This window comes from Salvelinus alpinus, chromosome 3, assembly GCF_045679555.1.
Source record: "Salvelinus alpinus chromosome 3, SLU_Salpinus.1, whole genome shotgun sequence".
NCBI classification, from domain to species: domain Eukaryota; kingdom Metazoa; phylum Chordata; class Actinopteri; order Salmoniformes; family Salmonidae; genus Salvelinus; species Salvelinus alpinus.
The window spans coordinates 45,359,278-45,380,234 of record NC_092088.1 but is presented as its reverse complement, the minus strand read 5'-3'; the positions used below and the strand labels follow the sequence as shown (position 1 = coordinate 45,380,234).

General features: G+C 41.6%; 1 protein-coding gene across 3 annotated transcripts in view; it reads right to left on the bottom strand.

The window, feature by feature from the left end:
* The window catches only part of LOC139570811 (uncharacterized), a 39,966-nt gene that overhangs the window by 13,549 nt on the left and 5,460 nt on the right, over positions 1–20,957 (bottom strand). For 2 of the 3 annotated variants that reach the window (XM_071393006.1, XM_071393007.1), the window contains exon 2: positions 3,607–4,442. In XM_071393006.1, the coding sequence (XP_071249107.1) occupies positions 3,607–4,442 (836 nt within the window). Of the gene's footprint in view, positions 1–3,606; positions 4,443–5,212; positions 5,493–20,957 lie in introns of those variants that run through there. The other variant, XM_071393008.1, reaches the window with a different exon arrangement.

Below are 20,957 nucleotides of genomic sequence, written 5' to 3'. Positions count from 1 at the left end.
GGGTTTTGGTTCTGGACATTCCACTGCGTCTACTGCATCAAAAAATACTTTCCTAAACATGACAGCGTTGGAAAGGAATTGGCCGTCAGATGTGGGATGCACACAGAGATAGGGAGAAAGACAGAGAGAGAGAGAGAGAGAGAGAAAGACAGAGCGAGGGACAAAAGTATGTGCTGAACACGTTTACTCGTTTTCTATCCAGAAAGCCCCATTTATTTTCAGCACACACAGTCTGGGGAGAGAGTTGAGATAAACAACAAAGCAGAGAGGCAAGAATATTATCTCCCAAGGCACTCTCTGGGGAACACTCTGTGTGTCCGTGCTGGCTCTCTCAAACTTTAACAGGAAAAGAGGATCTTGAGGATTTACAGAGAGACAAAATGTATGACGTAATTCCGATAAGGTAAAAATGCCGACAAGGTACAAATCTGTCGTTCGGCCCCTGAGCAAGGCAGTTAACCCACTGTTCCCCGGTAGGCCGTCATTGTAAATAAGAATTTGTTCTTAACTGACTTGCCTAGTTAAATAAAGGTTAAAAGAAAAGATGGGTTAGTGGTGAGATTAACTACCCTAATGATGCTAGCTACCTGTCTCAATTAGCCACCAACCACACCTCACCAAAACGCTGGTCTACCCCAGTAGCTCTTACTACCTGCCAACAATAACCAGTGTAAGTCCTTGGGTGTCTTGCATCAATTCAGCAGCCATAGTTCACAGATACCTTGAGCAAAAGGGCATATAGGAACAAGCACCACAATACACACAGACCAGCTCATCATAAACAGACGAATCAGTGGAATGCATCTGAGGCCCCTAGGAAGTGTGTTTGGTACTGTACATAATGTGCATGTTTATGGGCTGCAGCTGAGGAATTCGACAGGACCGCCATTTTAATTAACCGGGGTTGCCGTCTTCCCCGGTCTTCATAGTTTTATGACACCATATTCCACAGTGTTCCACACATCCTTCAGCGGAGGGGAAAATATGCTTTGAATACCCTGTGGTTCCTCCTATGGATAGAGGCCTGCACGCTGAAGATCAGACAGATAGCTAAACACATCCATATGATAAACCTCTTCTCCTCATGGTGAAATATGTCTGCGCTGCACTCTGCACTCTTACGCTGCCCTGCAGCCCTGTCTCTATATACAGTAGAAGGCAGTGTTATTGGTTACTAACTGACATTACTGTTTCCATGTTCAGCATGCTTAGGGAACGTTATTTTCAAAACATTTGATTGACAGACCATCTTGAGGCCATCATACCACTTAAAACTATAAAACAGGGGCAGAGGGAGAGAGAGAGAGAGTCTTTGATGTTTGACTGAGGGTGGGGGGGGGGGGGGGGGGGTAGGCTTCCAATATCTAAATTCCTGGGGCCACAGAGCCCCATTTGGCAGGCAAAGGAATGGCATTATTAGCTGTGGTGACAAGTGATGATGATGATGACGAAGAGTTTTACTGCCGGACTGCCTGTCAGCAATACACCTCTAAAGTAAGCCACGGAAGGGCCCCCAAAAAGAACCACCACCCGCTGGTAGCCGGCTGTTCCCTTAAAAGGGGCCCTAGAGGCTATCAAAGGGGCTTTACCTAGGTAAATATGTGAGTAATTTGAGCAATTTGACACCTGTTTGATGCGTCCAGGTAGACCGTCCATCTCTGGGCCCAGGGAGCGGCAAGACCCAGATGAGAGAGAGAGAGAGGGGAGCTGGCTGGCTGGTTCTCCAGGACAATATCACCACAGTCATCTGCACAGTCACTCAGCACAGATGAACAGGTGCTGTTTGACATGCGGCAGCATGAAATAGGCCCCCGCACTGTAACACATGCCCTCTCCACCTTCCCTTTCAGTCTGTAAGCTACTAGGCCCTGTGTTAAGATTCCCCTGCTGTATGCCATAATACAGCCTTGTCTTCACCGGGACTTCGAACGTGACATTGTTGTGAAAGGTCTTTGAGGGAGAGATGGGGAAGTATGTGCTAAGAGGTGCAGGCTTTGAAGTATGACCTAGTTTTTCTAGTTTGGCCACCTCAAATTCTTTAACAGATTAGTTTGCTCGTTAATATTGGATTGTTGAACATTTGATGTATCATGTAAAGGATGTGAGATCAACTAACAGCTCGTGTGTCATCCAAGATATGATCTGAGGAGATACCCATCTGTGTCCTGGGAAATTGTCAAAAGGTCATAGATGTCATGGGCATCACTTTCACCTTGCCTTGCTTGACACAGCACACCAAACTGTCCACGGTAAACTCTTATAGCTCACGTATCCCTTATTGCCTAATTAAATGAATCACTAGGCTACTTACAGTGAAATAAATGTTACGCAGATTTTTGGGGGGGGAGAAGATCAAAGCGTCTCAGACTAAACGCTCATCTTCACTCATAACCAAAATCGACCAGACATTCAGATGAGAGAGCATTTGACGCCGTATCAAAGACGGAGCTGAGAGCCGATAGTGATGTGTACAGCAGCACATCAAACAGGTTATTGTGGGTTGGCAAACCTCGACAGTTGTCAGGTGCAGCTCTGCAAGACAACACTGTTTTCTCATTTGGAACATGAAAAATAAGATGTATATTTTTTCCAAACATGAATGAAAGCACAGCTGTCATTGGCAAGCTTTCATTAGAGAACGTGCCTCTACTGGTCCTTTTGAATGGGTAAAGTAGCTTTTTTGTTGCTCAGCTATCTCACTAAGGACAAGTTGAGGTCATAGCTATCTTTTTATTTGTACCTTTATTTAACTAGGCAAGTCAGTTAAGAACAAATTCTTACTGTCAATGACGGCCTAGGAACAGTGAGTTAACTGCCTTGTTCAGACAGATTTTCAACTGCCTTGTTCAGACAGATTTTTACCTTGTCAACTCGGGGATTCAATCTTGCAACCTTTCGGTTACTAGTCCAATGCTCTAACCACTAGGCTACCTGCCGTCCCTATAATGGAGATTTAGTATGAGAATACTGTATTTATTTATTTTTTACCTATAATTAGAGATTTAAGCTGTGCTGTTTGTAAAAATCAACAAGCACTTATCTTATAACAGCCTGATGTTATCTTATTGCAATAATGTGATGAGGCGGTCTACACCTCTATTGGCTGAGTTCTAATCTAGCACTTACTTGTAAACTCAAAGACAAAGTTTAGTCATTTCTCTCGAAATACACCCAAATTCCCTGAAATACTCTCCTGCCCATAGAGATACTTTCCTAGAGCCGTGTCGTCGTTAGAGGTTCCATGATTAGCTGCTGACATAGAGACTGGAAAGGGCTGGTAATCAGGGATAATTAGGGAGCGTAAAGATCTTTGTTGTCCACCACCCAAAATCCATCAAACTACTGAGGGCATCATGTTTAAATTAGTGAGAAGTCACTATAGTATCCCTGGTTTGAATCATTTTAAGAGATGTGCGTTTTTCATGAATGAAAAATGAGGTCCTTGATTCTGTTCAAGTAGCCAACACACTTAATGCTGCAGATGAAAGTACACAGATGGCATAGCTACAACACATTTCCCCATCAATAAACCTTTATCGTTTATACATAAAACAGAATAAAAAACATTGGGAGTAGATAAAGTGTGGGGGGCGGGGATATCTTTACCTCACTCAGTCTACAGCATTCCTCCATATACTCCTCTAGGCTGTCGCTCGTCGTGCTTTTCCTCAGAGGCCGCTGCTCAAAGTTAACTCCTGTCATATCATCACAGGCCCCTGTAGAGCACTGGCTCTTGGACCTTGTGTTCTCGGAGTTGATCCCGTCAGTCACAGCCCTGTTCTCACACAGCTCCTCTGAAACCCTATCACTGTCCTCAGCAGTGTCCTTCAAGGCCCTGTGTTGGGCCCTCTCCATATTTATGTCCTTCTCAGTTATATGAAGGTCTACCCTCTCACCTTCTGTGTTGAGTTCAGCCCCCGACTCCACAGTATTGCACTCCAGCACAGCATTGTCTACAGACGTACACGGTGTGTCTCTCATACCCTCTGTTTGTTTGATGTCAGAGCACTGTTCCATGGTGAGGAGTGGACCTGGGGTAGGGACAGGAGTGTTGAGGTTACAGGAGTCATAGGAGGGTTCCCGGCTGTGGACCACAAAGCTCTGCTCTGAGCCGGTGGGTGTGGAGGGAGAGTTGGTTCCACTGGGCAGTTCCACTCCAGAGTCCTCCGACTCAAACTTGTACAGCATGGGAAGCTGAGAGTCTGAGAAAATGTCAGAGAGGTAGCCTGAGTTTGACTCCATCAGGGGCTGTCCAGGCATGTTATCCAGGTCAGCATTCCCCTTCAAGCCTTTGACAGGCTCTGAGATGTCCTGCTCAGATACTGACATGGAGATAGTGGATGAAGAATCATCAGCGTTGTTGAGGAGCTTCTCATGGAAGTTGTTGAAGAGCTTCATCTTGGTCAAGACAACCTCATTATCCAGCACATTGTCCCCCTTCCCTGTGAATAATGAAAAGCACAATTAGTCAAGCAGCTTTTTTTTGCGCATTACCTGAGTTGCCTATTTCGAGTGTTCCCACAAGTGACTTGAATTTCACTCACAATGATCCCCAATTAAATAAAATGTACGCGAGTGTACGCCAGTTTTCAAGTGTTGCATAGTAGTCTACTCTAAGGGCTACAAAAAATACCATATGCCAGAAAGCTTCAGGTGCACTAAAGGGATGGTGAAGCAAAAACTCTTTCAGATTACAAAATGTACTTTTCTTGACCAGAGACATAGAATACCTAAGAACATCACTAACATCTAATTACAACATCTCTTTCTTAAGGACAGTGGATGTCAAGAGTAAATGTAAGACTGGAGCCGCTCAGGTATTTGAAATATTCTCTCTTTTTGTGTAAGCAGGAGGATGGTGTTTTTGTTCCAAAGGACTCACAGTTGCATGTCCAATTCCTTTGACCATGAATGACAGATGTACTCTCAAAATATACATCTAAGAGGTATTTGAGGATCTTCCAATGAAACCTGAAGACTGGTTTTATACAAACCAGCATTCTTTAACTCGGGCGTACACAGGACACACACTATTTATCTGTGCCCCACACTGGACTGTCCAGCTTTGATCTTAAGGTCCGGTTAATACTATGATGGGGTGCATTCATATGTGACATCTCCTCTTTCTCGCCACGGGCAATCTGATACTCCTCTGTGTCAATCAAACATTATTTTTTCCCCCTTAATTCGAATTCCAAAACAACAAACTTACATAACACCATCTCCTAGAGGTCTTCATGGGTCCACCTGAACCCGAACATCCAAGACCCGACCCGAGTCCAAAATTCTAACTTTTCCTTCCAGTCAATGTCAGGTCCTGTTTGATTGTCATTGAGTCTATGTAACTACAGCTGATAGACGCGAATGGCCACGAATGAACCCGACCACGGCTCTGCATAGCCTATAGCATATTTATTTGACGCTAATAAGGTGCATGTATTGACTTATAAAAGGCTTAGCCAACATATTGTTACGTTCCCCAGTTTCTGTGTTGTGGTTTGTGTATTTGTACGTATGTATTTCAGGAAATGGCTTCCTGGAATCCCCCAAGCAGCTGATTGGTCGACTCCATGGCTAATTGGAGCTGACCCCGCCCCCTCGTCAGGATACAGCTGTATCCCATTAGACTCCTTCTCCAGCTATAAAAGCCAGTGTTCTGTTGCTCAGAGAAGGAGATGATTGCTGAGAGAAGAGGGTGATATCCTGTGTTGGTTGTTGTTAGGAGAGAGAGGATTAGTGTGTCCTATGTTGGTTGAGTGAGAGCGCTGATTGGTGTTGTCTGTCAATAGGATGCAGTGTTATGATTATTGAAATTGTTTTTGTTATTCTGTTTTTGTACCCAGGGGGGAAGGGGAAGGCACCTAGGGAGTGCTTAGGCAAGAGGCCTGCGGGCATATATAACCCGTTGTAGTTTACTGTCTATGCACACTAGGTAAGACCTGGGCGAACCAGCCCTTGTATTTTGGTTAGTGCACCAGGTGGTGTTAGTTAGGTAAGTAGTGGGTAGGCAGGTAAGGTAGGAGAGAGGGCTTTGATATTTACTTTCTTTGCTTTGGTTCCGTCCAGCCCCTTTATTCCCTGTAAACGGTAATTCTCTGCCTTTTGTCATCCTTACTCGTACCTACAGTCCCATACCTCTTTCACTCCACGGGGAGTTGAGTTGTAGCAGGGTGTTGCGTTCCCTCTTCCTAGAGGCGTACGTAAGACATATTAAGACCTATTCATTAACCAGAAGTGCAACTTGGCTGATTAACATATTGTTTTGTCACTTGGGTCAGGTCTGTCAATGAATTATATATACTCTAGATGACTAATAGGGGCCGCTGTGTTGAAGCCACCATGCCTCCATCTTGGCATACTTTTAAAGTATATTATGTGAGCTAAACATTATTTTTATATATGAAGACATTAGAGATTACTAATGTAACTGTTCCCACTACAACAAGAAAAATACTTAAATACATGTAATTTTGTCTTTAAAATTTTGAATTGAAAATACTGTAGAATTCCATTCATTCCTATGGAGGACTGCTCCTACTGGAGAGTGCCAATATGGCCGACCTGTGGCTTCAAAGCCTCTCAGTGAACACGTTTACATGCGCACAGTATTCCGTATAGTAGCTGGACCTTTGATATCCCACTCATGAGTTTCCCTGTATCCATGAATAAACAGAATATTCTTAATTTAAACTAATATGGGTTAAATGGAATAGTAACTGAAATCTGGACACTGACTGTAGGTCTATAACCTCTCACATGTAGCATAATATAAACTCCTGCAGAATTATGTGTTTCTTGCAGTAAAATGATACAAATGTTAATTTTGTTTCAGGAACAGGAGTGGAGAAATACGATTTCTTTCATTCAGTATCTCCTAAGAAAATGTGAATGCGCACATGTAAATGTGTAATCTTTGACACTGTTAAGCAGACTGTATTTCAACCACATAAAATATGCACCCAAGATGAGTTGAAGTCCTATCAACTATGAAATACCTTTCTTTCTCAGCTTTTCATTTCCTTAAAACCGGTCAAACGTGTGACCTTTGGACATTTTACACAGGACCAATCTGTTTTGGAGTTATTGCGTTTTTCTCCCCGGTCCCTAAACAAAACAGTCAACTTTACAGGTGTTGACTAGATTTCTAATGCATTCATTCTATCGATGTAAGACATTATTCTTCTGGGTCAACAAGTTATGACAGAAGAGAAGCTGCATTAATCTAACTGTAGCTGACAAACAAATGGCCTACGTAATGTCGGAAATTATAAATCAGATAGTTGTCTAGATATGGGGTGAAAGTCGCTAGTAGGCTATACGGTCCAGTAAGGAGTATCAGCAAAATAAATTATTATGGAATAATAGGGGATGGAACTGCGAAGGTAGCCTACTTTTTAAAGTGATTTCTTTGACAATCAGATGAAAACATCATCACACCAACACCCATGTTATGCGAAACTGAGCCTGCGCAGACCGCGAAAAACAACAATAAATGAGATAAGATGTTTACATGCCACAGTATCCCCTCTAAAATCAGCATATCCCATGCATCTTAGCCGGGTTTCTCATAACTGGGATACAAGCTTTTTCGGGTTATTGTAAACGGGATATGATGTTTACATGTGTCAACTCAAAAACAAAATACTTGAGTATCCTGAATAATAACAGGATATTGGTGTGCATGTAAACGTGGTCAGTGACCAATACACAGTATCAGCAATCCAGGGTTTATATACATCATTGGTCTAGGTTTGGTTGTCGTTGGGTCCATTCGGATTCGGGTCTGATTGTTCTCGGTTTGGGTCCGGGGTCCCACCTTTTTTTGAATTATCGGGTCGGTTCGGGTCCTGGTCTGATTGTCCTCAGGTCCCTTTGGGTCCGGGTCCAACTTTTTGGACCCGAGAAGACCTCCACCATCTCCTTGAGCATCTCATATGTTTTAATTAAATCTGAGTATTACTTTATTCTATTTATTTTGTCCTGTGCTGCAAATCTAACCCAAGCATCTTTCTGGTATAACGTAATAGCAGATTGTTAGATAAAACTTCAACAAAAGAGGCTATTATAGAGGCTATTTAAATTGAAGATCTGGCCGAGGCAAATGTGAGATTAAAAGGGGCTTTGAAGATGTAATCTAGTGCTTTCATTCACTTTAGTGAGGGGAGTTTTTGAAGGAAACGTTTGTGAGAGCTAAAAGAAAAGTAAAACTGAATTATTTAGAATATAAATACTAGTTGAATCTCATTACCACCTTACCTCAATACCAAACAAAACAAAACTTCCTAACATGATGCCTACTTAAATTATGCCTACTTAAGGAGTTGTGGTAGGCCATTTAAAATATTTTACTGCAGTGGGCTGCAGGAATATATAAACCCTCCCAGGGGAATTCCATAGCTGATTGTTAGGAAATTAGGCAGGCAGAGTTTGTGATTGGATTGGAGGGGACATGGATAGAACGATGAATGATAAAATTCACAGGAGCGCAGGCTGAGTGACGATCCTAAAACCTAATTGGCAGGAAGTTGGTCACTGAGATGAGCACACAAAACTGATTGGAAGTATGTGTAACCACCATGTTTTGTTATAACATTCTACTGCCAAACTATTTGGAGATGGTGACGTGTCAGATTTAAAAGCAGCCAGTCAATTACATTGTAATAAATCATATTACAGTGATCCTATTCCCTCATTTTTGAAGTTGAATGAATTATCTTAGCATGGAATTGCATTTGAATATTAGTGGGGGATGTGAGGTGGAAATACTTCCACCCTGTTTGCTCGCTGCTTTTTCTCACAAAACAAAACCCATTGTTTTATTATTTCACTGTGAATAACATCCACAACAATGGAGGCACACCCATGTTTTCCCTGAGAACACAATCAGTTGTGATAATACTGTTTTGAGGTTAGATAGCAGCTCCTATCAGCCTTGGTTCTGGCTCAGGTCTCTTCCCATTTCAAACAATGGCCTTGTTTTCCCAGTTAGTTAACATTTAGCGATTCTGGCCTAAGCTTGTGAATCAAGGTAGCGGAGCAGTTACGTGGGTTTTTCCAGACCACAACGTTGGCCTCTTGGAAATATTATAAGATTCAGAAATTCCACTGGTGGACAAATAACTTTAACATCAGTATCAGAAAGCAATACTTGCTAGCATATACAGTCAAATGTAGCCTACATGTGTTTTCTCTTTCAAATTCTGAGTTCAACGCGTTCAACCGAAGAACATTCAGTCAAAATCCCACTGTTTATTTAAGTAGATATCATGAATGAGTTTTAATCGACAAAAATTGTGTGTGGTGTACATGTGTCATTTGGTATGTCTCACTTAACTAGAATGAGATGTGTACTTTCTACATGACATTCCCATAGTGCTAATGTTACATGCGGAAAGAATTTCACTGGCTTAACTCAAGACAGTATTCTCAAAGCAAATTATTGCAGTAGAGGCAAGGGAATGTATTTCCTGTTTTCTTCAAATGCCGGGAAAATGTAGCACAACTGTTTCCACTGTGGTCAGAGCAAAAGTGCAACTACAGTGCCTTCAGAAAGAAAAATCTGTGGAAAGACTTGAAGATTGCTGTTCACCGCCACTCCCCATCTAACTTAACAGAGCTTGAGAAAATGCCCAAATCCAGATGCGCAATGCTTATACAGACATTCCTTTATCTGTGCCCCACACTGGACTGTCCAGCTTTGATCTTAAGGTCCGGTTAATACTATGATGGGGTGCATTCATATGTGACATCTCCTCTTTCTCGCCACGGGCAATCTGATACTCCTCTGTGTCAATCAAACATTATTTTTTCCCCCTTAATTCGAATTCCAAAACAACAAACTTACATAACACCATCTCCTAGAGGTCTTCATGGGTCCACCTGAACCCGAACATCCAAGACCCGACCCGAGTCCAAAATTCTAACTTTTCCTTCCAGTCAATGTCAGGTCCTGTTTGATTGTCATTGAGTCTATGTAACTACAGCTGATAGACGCGAATGGCCACGAATGAACCCGACCACGGCTCTGCATAGCCTATAGCATATTTATTTGACGCTAATAAGGTGCATGTATTGACTTATAAAAGGCTTAGCCAACATATTGTTACGTTCCCCAGTTTCTGTGTTGTGGTTTGTGTATTTGTACGTATGTATTTCAGGAAATGGCTTCCTGGAATCCCCCAAGCAGCTGATTGGTCGACTCCATGGCTAATTGGAGCTGACCCCGCCCCCTCGTCAGGATACAGCTGTATCCCATTAGACTCCTTCTCCAGCTATAAAAGCCAGTGTTCTGTTGCTCAGAGAAGGAGATGATTGCTGAGAGAAGAGGGTGATATCCTGTGTTGGTTGTTGTTAGGAGAGAGAGGATTAGTGTGTCCTATGTTGGTTGAGTGAGAGCGCTGATTGGTGTTGTCTGTCAATAGGATGCAGTGTTATGATTATTGAAATTGTTTTTGTTATTCTGTTTTTGTACCCAGGGGGGAAGGGGAAGGCACCTAGGGAGTGCTTAGGCAAGAGGCCTGCGGGCATATATAACCCGTAGTAGTTTACTGTCTATGCACACTAGGTAAGACCTGGGCGAACCAGCCCTTGTATTTTGGTTAGTGCACCAGGTGGTGTTAGTTAGGTAAGTAGTGGGTAGGCAGGTAAGGTAGGAGAGAGGGCTTTGATATTTACTTTCTTTGCTTTGGTTCCGTCCAGCCCCTTTATTCCCTGTAAACGGTAATTCTCTGCCTTTTGTCATCCTTACTCGTACCTACAGTCCCATACCTCTTTCACTCCACGGGGAGTTGAGTTGTAGCAGGGTGTTGCGTTCCCTCTTCCTAGAGGCGTACGTAAGACATATTAAGACCTATTCATTAACCAGAAGTGCAACTTGGCTGATTAACATATTGTTTTGTCACTTGGGTCAGGTCTGTCAATGAATTATATATACTCTAGATGACTAATAGGGGCCGCTGTGTTGAAGCCACCATGCCTCCATCTTGGCATACTTTTAAAGTATATTATGTGAGCTAAACATTATTTTTATATATGAAGACATTAGAGATTACTAATGTAACTGTTCCCACTACAACAAGAAAAATACTTAAATACATGTAATTTTGTCTTTAAAATTTTGAATTGAAAATACTGTAGAATTCCATTCATTCCTATGGAGGACTGCTCCTACTGGAGAGTGCCAATATGGCCGACCTGTGGCTTCAAAGCCTCTCAGTGAACACGTTTACATGCGCACAGTATTCCGTATAGTAGCTGGACCTTTGATATCCCACTCATGAGTTTCCCTGTATCCATGAATAAACAGAATATTCTTAATTTAAACTAATATGGGTTAAATGGAATAGTAACTGAAATCTGGACACTGACTGTAGGTCTATAACCTCTCACATGTAGCATAATATAAACTCCTGCAGAATTATGTGTTTCTTGCAGTAAAATGATACAAATGTTAATTTTGTTTCAGGAACAGGAGTGGAGAAATACGATTTCTTTCATTCAGTATCTCCTAAGAAAATGTGAATGCGCACATGTAAATGTGTAATCTTTGACACTGTTAAGCAGACTGTATTTCAACCACATAAAATATGCACCCAAGATGAGTTGAAGTCCTATCAACTATGAAATACCTTTCTTTCTCAGCTTTTCATTTCCTTAAAACCGGTCAAACGTGTGACCTTTGGACATTTTACACAGGACCAATCTGTTTTGGAGTTATTGCGTTTTTCTCCCCGGTCCCTAAACAAAACAGTCAACTTTACAGGTGTTGACTAGATTTCTAATGCATTCATTCTATCGATGTAAGACATTATTCTTCTGGGTCAACAAGTTATGACAGAAGAGAAGCTGCATTAATCTAACTGTAGCTGACAAACAAATGGCCTACGTAATGTCGGAAATTATAAATCAGATAGTTGTCTAGATATGGGGTGAAAGTCGCTAGTAGGCTATACGGTCCAGTAAGGAGTATCAGCAAAATAAATTATTATGGAATAATAGGGGATGGAACTGCGAAGGTAGCCTACTTTTTAAAGTGATTTCTTTGACAATCAGATGAAAACATCATCACACCAACACCCATGTTATGCGAAACTGAGCCTGCGCAGACCGCGAAAAACAACAATAAATGAGATAAGATGTTTACATGCCACAGTATCCCCTCTAAAATCAGCATATCCCATGCATCTTAGCCGGGTTTCTCATAACTGGGATACAAGCTTTTTCGGGTTATTGTAAACGGGATATGATGTTTACATGTGTCAACTCAAAAACAAAATACTTGAGTATCCTGAATAATAACAGGATATTGGTGTGCATGTAAACGTGGTCAGTGACCAATACACAGTATCAGCAATCCAGGGTTTATATACATCATTGGTCTAGGTTTGGTTGTCGTTGGGTCCATTCGGATTCGGGTCTGATTGTTCTCGGTTTGGGTCCGGGGTCCCACCTTTTTTTGAATTATCGGGTCGGTTCGGGTCCTGGTCTGATTGTCCTCAGGTCCCTTTGGGTCCGGGTCCAACTTTTTGGACCCGAGAAGACCTCCACCATCTCCTTGAGCATCTCATATGTTTTAATTAAATCTGAGTATTACTTTATTCTATTTATTTTGTCCTGTGCTGCAAATCTAACCCAAGCATCTTTCTGGTATAACGTAATAGCAGATTGTTAGATAAAACTTCAACAAAAGAGGCTATTATAGAGGCTATTTAAATTGAAGATCTGGCCGAGGCAAATGTGAGATTAAAAGGGGCTTTGAAGATGTAATCTAGTGCTTTCATTCACTTTAGTGAGGGGAGTTTTTGAAGGAAACGTTTGTGAGAGCTAAAAGAAAAGTAAAACTGAATTATTTAGAATATAAATACTAGTTGAATCTCATTACCACCTTACCTCAATACCAAACAAAACAAAACTTCCTAACATGATGCCTACTTAAATTATGCCTACTTAAGGAGTTGTGGTAGGCCATTTAAAATATTTTACTGCAGTGGGCTGCAGGAATATATAAACCCTCCCAGGGGAATTCCATAGCTGATTGTTAGGAAATTAGGCAGGCAGAGTTTGTGATTGGATTGGAGGGGACATGGATAGAACGATGAATGATAAAATTCACAGGAGCGCAGGCTGAGTGACGATCCTAAAACCTAATTGGCAGGAAGTTGGTCACTGAGATGAGCACACAAAACTGATTGGAAGTATGTGTAACCACCATGTTTTGTTATAACATTCTACTGCCAAACTATTTGGAGATGGTGACGTGTCAGATTTAAAAGCAGCCAGTCAATTACATTGTAATAAATCATATTACAGTGATCCTATTCCCTCATTTTTGAAGTTGAATGAATTATCTTAGCATGGAATTGCATTTGAATATTAGTGGGGGATGTGAGGTGGAAATACTTCCACCCTGTTTGCTCGCTGCTTTTTCTCACAAAACAAAACCCATTGTTTTATTATTTCACTGTGAATAACATCCACAACAATGGAGGCACACCCATGTTTTCCCTGAGAAAACAATCAGTTGTGATAATACTGTTTTGAGGTTAGATAGCAGCTCCTATCAGCCTTGGTTCTGGCTCAGGTCTCTTCCCATTTCAAACAATGGCCTTGTTTTCCCAGTTAGTTAACATTTAGCGATTCTGGCCTAAGCTTGTGAATCAAGGTAGCGGAGCAGTTACGTGGGTTTTTCCAGACCACAACGTTGGCCTCTTGGAAATATTATAAGATTCAGAAATTCCACTGGTGGACAAATAACTTTAACATCAGTATCAGAAAGCAATACTTGCTAGCATATACAGTCAAATGTAGCCTACATGTGTTTTCTCTTTCAAATTCTGAGTTCAACGCGTTCAACCGAAGAACATTCAGTCAAAATCCCACTGTTTATTTAAGTAGATATCATGAATGAGTTTTAATCGACAAAAATTGTGTGTGGTGTACATGTGTCATTTGGTATGTCTCACTTAACTAGAATGAGATGTGTACTTTCTACATGACATTCCCATAGTGCTAATGTTACATGCGGAAAGAATTTCACTGGCTTAACTCAAGACAGTATTCTCAAAGCAAATTATTGCAGTAGAGGCAAGGGAATGTATTTCCTGTTTTCTTCAAATGCCGGGAAAATGTAGCACAACTGTTTCCACTGTGGTCAGAGCAAAAGTGCAACTACAGTGCCTTCAGAAAGAAAAATCTGTGGAAAGACTTGAAGATTGCTGTTCACCGCCACTCCCCATCTAACTTAACAGAGCTTGAGAAAATGCCCAAATCCAGATGCGCAATGCTTATACAGACATTCCTAAGACAACCCAAAGCTGTAATTGCCGCCATAGGTGCCTCTACAAAGTGTTGATTCAGGGGTGTGAATACTTATGTAAATGAGATTTCTGTATTCCATTTTCAATACATTTGCAAAAACATATTTTCACTTTGTCTTTATGGGGTATTGTGTGTAGATGGGTGAGAGAAAAAAATGATTTAATCCATTTTGAATTCAGGCTGTAACACAACAAAATGTGGAATAAGTCAAGGGGTATGAATACTTTCTGAAGGCACTGTACTTCAACACTGTTTATGCCCTATTGTGTCAACAATTACCTAGCAACATCAGATGAAAGACTTGTCCAAGTGTGAGTTATTTCTGAGTCATTCTTTAACATGTCTCTGGAGTCTGGAGTATACAGCCTTTGATCAAATCAAATCAAATTTTATTGGTCACGTACACGTGTTTAGCAGATGTTATTGCGGGTGTAGCGAAATGCTTGTTCGTGCTTGATCTAGCCTGAGTCCTGAACAAAAGCTTATACAGGATCATATGGTGCTTCCCTTAATAGAGGTTTCACCAGTACAAACAACAGCAAGACTGCAAATAAAAACACACTTAAAGACACATTTAACCAAGCTCTATTGCTCCCAGATGAACACATAGCATGGACACTCCTGAATCCTGAGCAGTCCAATCAGAAGTATGGAAATGGATGTCTGGGATGGCCATCAAGGTATGACTGTACACTAAAGAACTTGTAAATCTCATATGTATACCCATTTACAGCAGCTCCCTAAGCCTTGATAAGGCTGTGGTCCCTTGGGGGAGATATGAGAGACTGCAGTCCATGTGTAACCCTCTAGCAGTACCGCTCTGACTTTCTCTTAATTGTCTTTATATGGTCAGTCATGTGTTATCAATACGAGTGTAATGGGAACTGGTGTATCTCACACGATGGCAACAGACCAGAAGGAGTAGATAGTTAAAGAGCAACATTGATGATCTCCTGCATAACAGCTACCAGAGCCAGTTCCATGAGCTCAGTCGAGGTCTCAACTTACTATTGAGAATAAGAATAGTAAAATACACCGCGCAATGTAAAAATGTGGTTATGCATCAGCGTTTTTTCTCTTGCTATGTCAGTCACTGACAGTCACTCAATTAGCAACTGACAGTCACTCAATCAGCTAAAAAAATAAATATTGGTAGTTAGTCCAGCCAGCTATATAAACTTGTAGTAATCATGGCTTGTTAGTCATTCTCACTCAGATATCATATTAACATGGCATAAGTCATTACAAAATGGGTAGAATTGCAGGAAATTTGCTGTAAAACTGCACGTTTGTTCTCTCTGCCCCATGGCAAAAGGAGTAGAATTGCATGAAATGTATTATGAAATTGCAGTTCTCTCCGCACCCATGGCAAAATCTGCAGAATTACAGGAAATTAACTTTAAAACAAAACATTTTCTCTCCGCCATCAAAATGGCCACTAAAATGTTTTGCCGTGAGGTGGGGAGCCCCTAACCCAATTTTGCTTAGGGCCCCCACAAGACTAGAGCCGGCCCAGACAACTAGTGTACTGCACTTCATCCTATAGACCGACATACTGCAGAGTTCTGTTATACTATCCAGGTCTGTTCCCAAACAATTTGAACTTCTACTTTTAAAAATCCACCTCTCTAAAAACAAGTCTCTCACCGTTGCCGCCTGCTATAGACCACCCTCTGCCCCCAGCTGTGCTCTGGACACTATATGTGAACTGATTGCCCCCCATCTATCTTCAGAGCTCGTGCTGCTAGGCGACCTAAATTTGAACATGCTCAACACCCCAGCCACCCTACAATCTAAGCTTGATGCCCTCAATCTCACACAAATTATAAATGAACCTACCAGGTACCACCCCAATTCCGTAAACACGGGTACCCTCATAGATATCATCCTAACAAACTTGCCCTCCAAATACACCTCTGCTGTTTTCAACCAAGATCTCAGCGATCACTGCCTCATTGCCTGCATCCGTAATGGGTCAGCGGTCAAACGACCTCCACTCATCACTGTCAAACGCTCCCTGAAACACTTCAGTGAGCAGGCCTTTCTAATCGACCTGGCCGGGGTATCCTGGAAGGATATTGATCTCATCCCGTCAGTAGAGGATGCCTGGTCATTTTTTAAAAATGCCTTCCTCACCATCTTGAATAAGCATGCCCCATTCAAGAAATTTAGAACCAGGAACAGATATAGCCCTTGGTTCTCTCCTGACCTGACTGCCCTTAACCAACAGAAAAACATCCTATGGCGTTCTGCATTAGCATCGAACAGCCCCCGTGATATGCAACTTTTCAGGGAAGCCAGAAACCAATATACACAGGCAGTTAGAACAGCCAAGGCTAGCTTTTTCAAGCAGAAATTTGCTTCCTGCAACACAAATTCAAAAAAGTTCTGGGACACCGTAAAGTCCATGGAGAATAAGAACACCTCCTCCCAGCTTCCAACCGCTCTGAAGATAGGAAACACTGTCACCACCGACAAATCCACTATAATTGAGAATTTCAATAAGCATTTTTCTACGGCTGGCCATGCCTTCCACCTGGCTACCCCTACCCCGGACAACAGCACTGCCCTCCCCTCTGCTACTCGCCCAAGCCTTCCCCATTTCTCTTTCTCCCAAATACAGTCAGCTGATGTTCTAAATGAGCTGCAAAATCTGGACCCTTACAAATCAGCCGGGCTAGATAATCTGGACCCTTTCTTTCTAAAACTATCTGCTGAAATTGTTGCCACCCCTATTACTAGCCTCTTCAACCTCTCTTTCGTGTCGTCTGAGATCCCCAAAGATTGGAAAGCAGCTGCGGTTAAGGGACACCCTTGACCCTAACTGCTACAGACCTATATCTATCCTACCCTGCCTTTCTAAGGTCTTCGAAAGCCAAGTCAACAAACAGATTACCGACCATTTCGAATCCCACCACACCTTCTCCGCAATGCAATCTGGTTTCAGAGCTGGTCATGGGTGCACCTCAGCCACGCTCAAGGTCATAAACGATATCGTAACCGCCATCGATAGGAAACAATACTGTGCAGCCGTATTCATTGACCTGGCCAAGGCCTTTGACTCTGTCAATCACCACATCCTCATTGGCAGACTCGACAGCCTTGGTTTCTCTAATGATTGCCTCGCCTGGTTCACCAACTACTTCTCTGATCGAGTTCAGTGTGTCAAATCGGAGGGTCTGTTGTCCGGGCCTCTGGCAGTCTCTATGGGGGTGCCACAGGGTTCAATTCTTGGACCGACTCTCTTCTCTGTTTACATCAATGATGTCGCTCTTGCTGCTGGTGATTCTCTGATCCACCTCTACGCAGACGACACTATTCTGTATACTTCTGGCCCTTCTTTTGACACTGTGTTAACAACCCTCCAGGCGAGCTTCAATGCCATACAACTCTCCTTCCGTGGCCTCCAACTGCTCTTAAATACAAGTAAAACCAAATGCATGCTCTTCAACCGATCACTGCCTGCTCCTGCCCGCCTGTCCAACATCACTACTTTGGACGGCTCTGACTTAGAATATGTGAACACCTACAAATACCTAGGTGTCTGGTTAGACTGTAAACTCTCCTTCCAGACTCACATCAAACATCTCCAATCCAAAGTCAAATCTAGAATTGGCTTCCTATTCCGCAACAAAGCATCCTTTACTCATGCTGCCAAACATACCCTTGTAAAACTGACCATCCTACCAATCCTCGACTTCGGTGATGTCATTTACAAAATAGCCTCCAAAACCCTACTCAATAAATTGGATGCAGTCTATCACAGTGCCATCCGTTTTGTCACCAAAGCCCCATATACTACCCACCACTGCGACCTGTACACTCTCGTTGGCTGGCCCTCGCTTCATACTCGTCGCCAAACCCACTGGTTCCAGGTCATCTACAAGACCCTGCTAGGTAAAGTCCCCCCTTATCTCAGCTCGCTGGTCACCATAGCAGCACCTACCTGTAGCACGCGCTCCAGCAGGTATATCTCTCTAGTCACCCCCAAAACCAATTCTTCCTTTGGACGCCTCTCCTTCCAGTTCTCTGCTGCCAATGACTGGAACGAACTACAAAAATCTCTGAAACTGGAAACACCTATCTCCCTCACTAGCTTTAAGCACCAGCTGTCAGAGCAGCTCATAGATTACTGCACCTGTACATAACCCATCTACAATTTAGCCCAAACAACTACCTCTTTACCTACTGTATTTATTTATTAATTTATTTTGCTCCTTTGCACCCCATTATTTCTGTCTCTACTTTGCACTTTCTTCCACTGCAAACCAACCATTCCATTGTTTTATTTTTATTTATTTTTTATTTATTTTTTTATTTATTTTTTTGTTTTTATTTTTTATTTTTTATTTTACTTGCTGTGTTGTACTCACTTCGCCTCCATGGCCTTTTATATTTTTATTTATTTATACATATATTTGTTTGCCTTCACCTCCCTTATCTCACCTCACTTGCTCACATTGTATATAGACTTATTTATTTTTTTCACTGTATTATTGACTATATGTTTGTTTTACTCCATGTGTAACTATGTGTTGTTGTATGTGTCGAACTGCTTTGCTTTATCTTGGCCAGGTCGCAATTGTAAATGAGAACGTGTTCTCAATTTGCCTACCTGGTTAAATAAAGGTTAAATAAAATAAATAAAAAAAAATACTGCACAACATGTAGGCTGTTGTATTTTGGCTGAAAGTTACTAAATGTTTGTATCTGCTACTGTAAACTAAAGCCCCCAACTGTCCCACCAAAAATAACTCATCTGAGTTTTCTTTAACCTTTTAGGGCTAGGCCCCTTTTTTCTCAATTTCCGCCAAGTTTTCTTTAACATGCAAGCAAATTGTAAACTGCATTGCCATAATGTTTACGCTAGCAGCCAAAGCTTTAGTCTCACAAGGTATCATTCACCTTGTACTTCAAAGTTCACTGACATCCTAGGTATTGATATGCACTAGTATTTAAAGCAGTGCTGGGCTTCTAATTGAGCACAGGGATTTGCTGATGAGGGGGCATTTTTTTCTGTTGTCCTGAGGAGAAAGCAATCTGCATCCAAATCCCTTTGGATTTTCAATTAATGACCTAGAGACCTGGCTCTCTGTTCAGAGAGATCAAACAGCACCTCACCCAGCTCCAGGCAGCTTGGAATGTGAATAATGCAATACAATGTAAGTGCCCGGGAGTATGAATAAAGTGGAGGTATGTGTTTTGTAAAATACAAACAAGAGAAATAGGTCAATGCCTGTGTTTGCAGAATATGTCGAGACCCTATTTCCCAATCAGTTTTCTAACCTCGACCACAAACTCTTTATTCAAGACCTTATCTTTCAGCAGAAGTACTGGAATGACTTCGTTGGAGAAGTTGACCTGGTTTTGGTCAACTGGTTTTGGCTATAGGTTCTCAATAGCAAACCAAAGAACTAAAGGGTTGCTATGTTTCAGGTTGTCTACACAGAGCAAGCTTAGAGGAAATCATTTCTGAAGTCCCTTTATGCAAGCCATCTTTTTCAACAGCACCAATTGACATTTTGATGTGCAAAGCGCTCTGTGAACGCCTTCGGGTCTCATGCCTTATAAAGCCAGGAAGCCCCATCTGTGTCAGGTTTCAGAACCCACATTTGCATAGGGAGTAACGTGTTATGTTTTCTGGCCTATCCAGACAAAGAATCTATTCCCTCTGAGTAAGTGAGCCCAGCCTGGGAGAGCCCAGCCCGTCATATGAACGGTGACAGTCTAGCGATTCCAGTCGTTATGGTTTCATCTGGCTGTGGGGTTGTTCCACCTCAAAAAAGCAGAATATAGAGGATTTCGACACCCACCATCTCAAGTTGTTCGGAAATAATTTCTGTTGTTAGAAACAAATAACATTAGCATTCCTGCAACATTATTTTGTTTAAATATAATTTGATCTCTGATAAACTAAGATAATTGATTGCACCCAAATTGGCAATTTTAATTTATAGGATTCATTTAATATTCAATAAATATAGTACCTAACATCCGATTTGGATCAAAGTCGGAGTATTGTTTCTTCGCCATTTGTTATGTATTCTCAGTGAATTCAGTGATGTTTTTCCCACCTGTTCAGAGAAATTAGTAATTTAAGTTGTTAGGTCTATGTCCCTTCCTACATCCTGAGATGACCCGGTTCTGTCCACTAGATGGTGCTGTTCCTGCTGTTAGGTGATATTTAAAAAAAGACCCCCCTCAATGTTAAAGTTCACCCAAATTACAAAATGACAATTTATAACGAACTATTACTAGAATGGTGAGTTCCAGACCTTTCTAAAACTATGTTATTGTTTATGGCCATCTCATGAAAAATAATTATGTTTGGGTATGTCTATTTAGGAGGAAATAGAAGAGGTTTTAAGAGAAAACATATATTTTTCTGGGACTGAAGAAACTAGGAACCTATTTTCAAAACCAAGAATGTGGAAATTAATAAAAAGTGGAGATTAATAAAAACATTATTTCATAGATTAAAGTTAATCAAGAAACTGGTTCAATAAATTAGAAAAACAACATTCTTGCTTTGTGAGAAAAAACATTTGCCTCTTTTCGTCTCTGTTTATGCTATCTTCTCCTTACTCATAAATGCAGTAATTGCCGGTTCCTCTGAATTAGCAGCAGACAGAAATGGGACC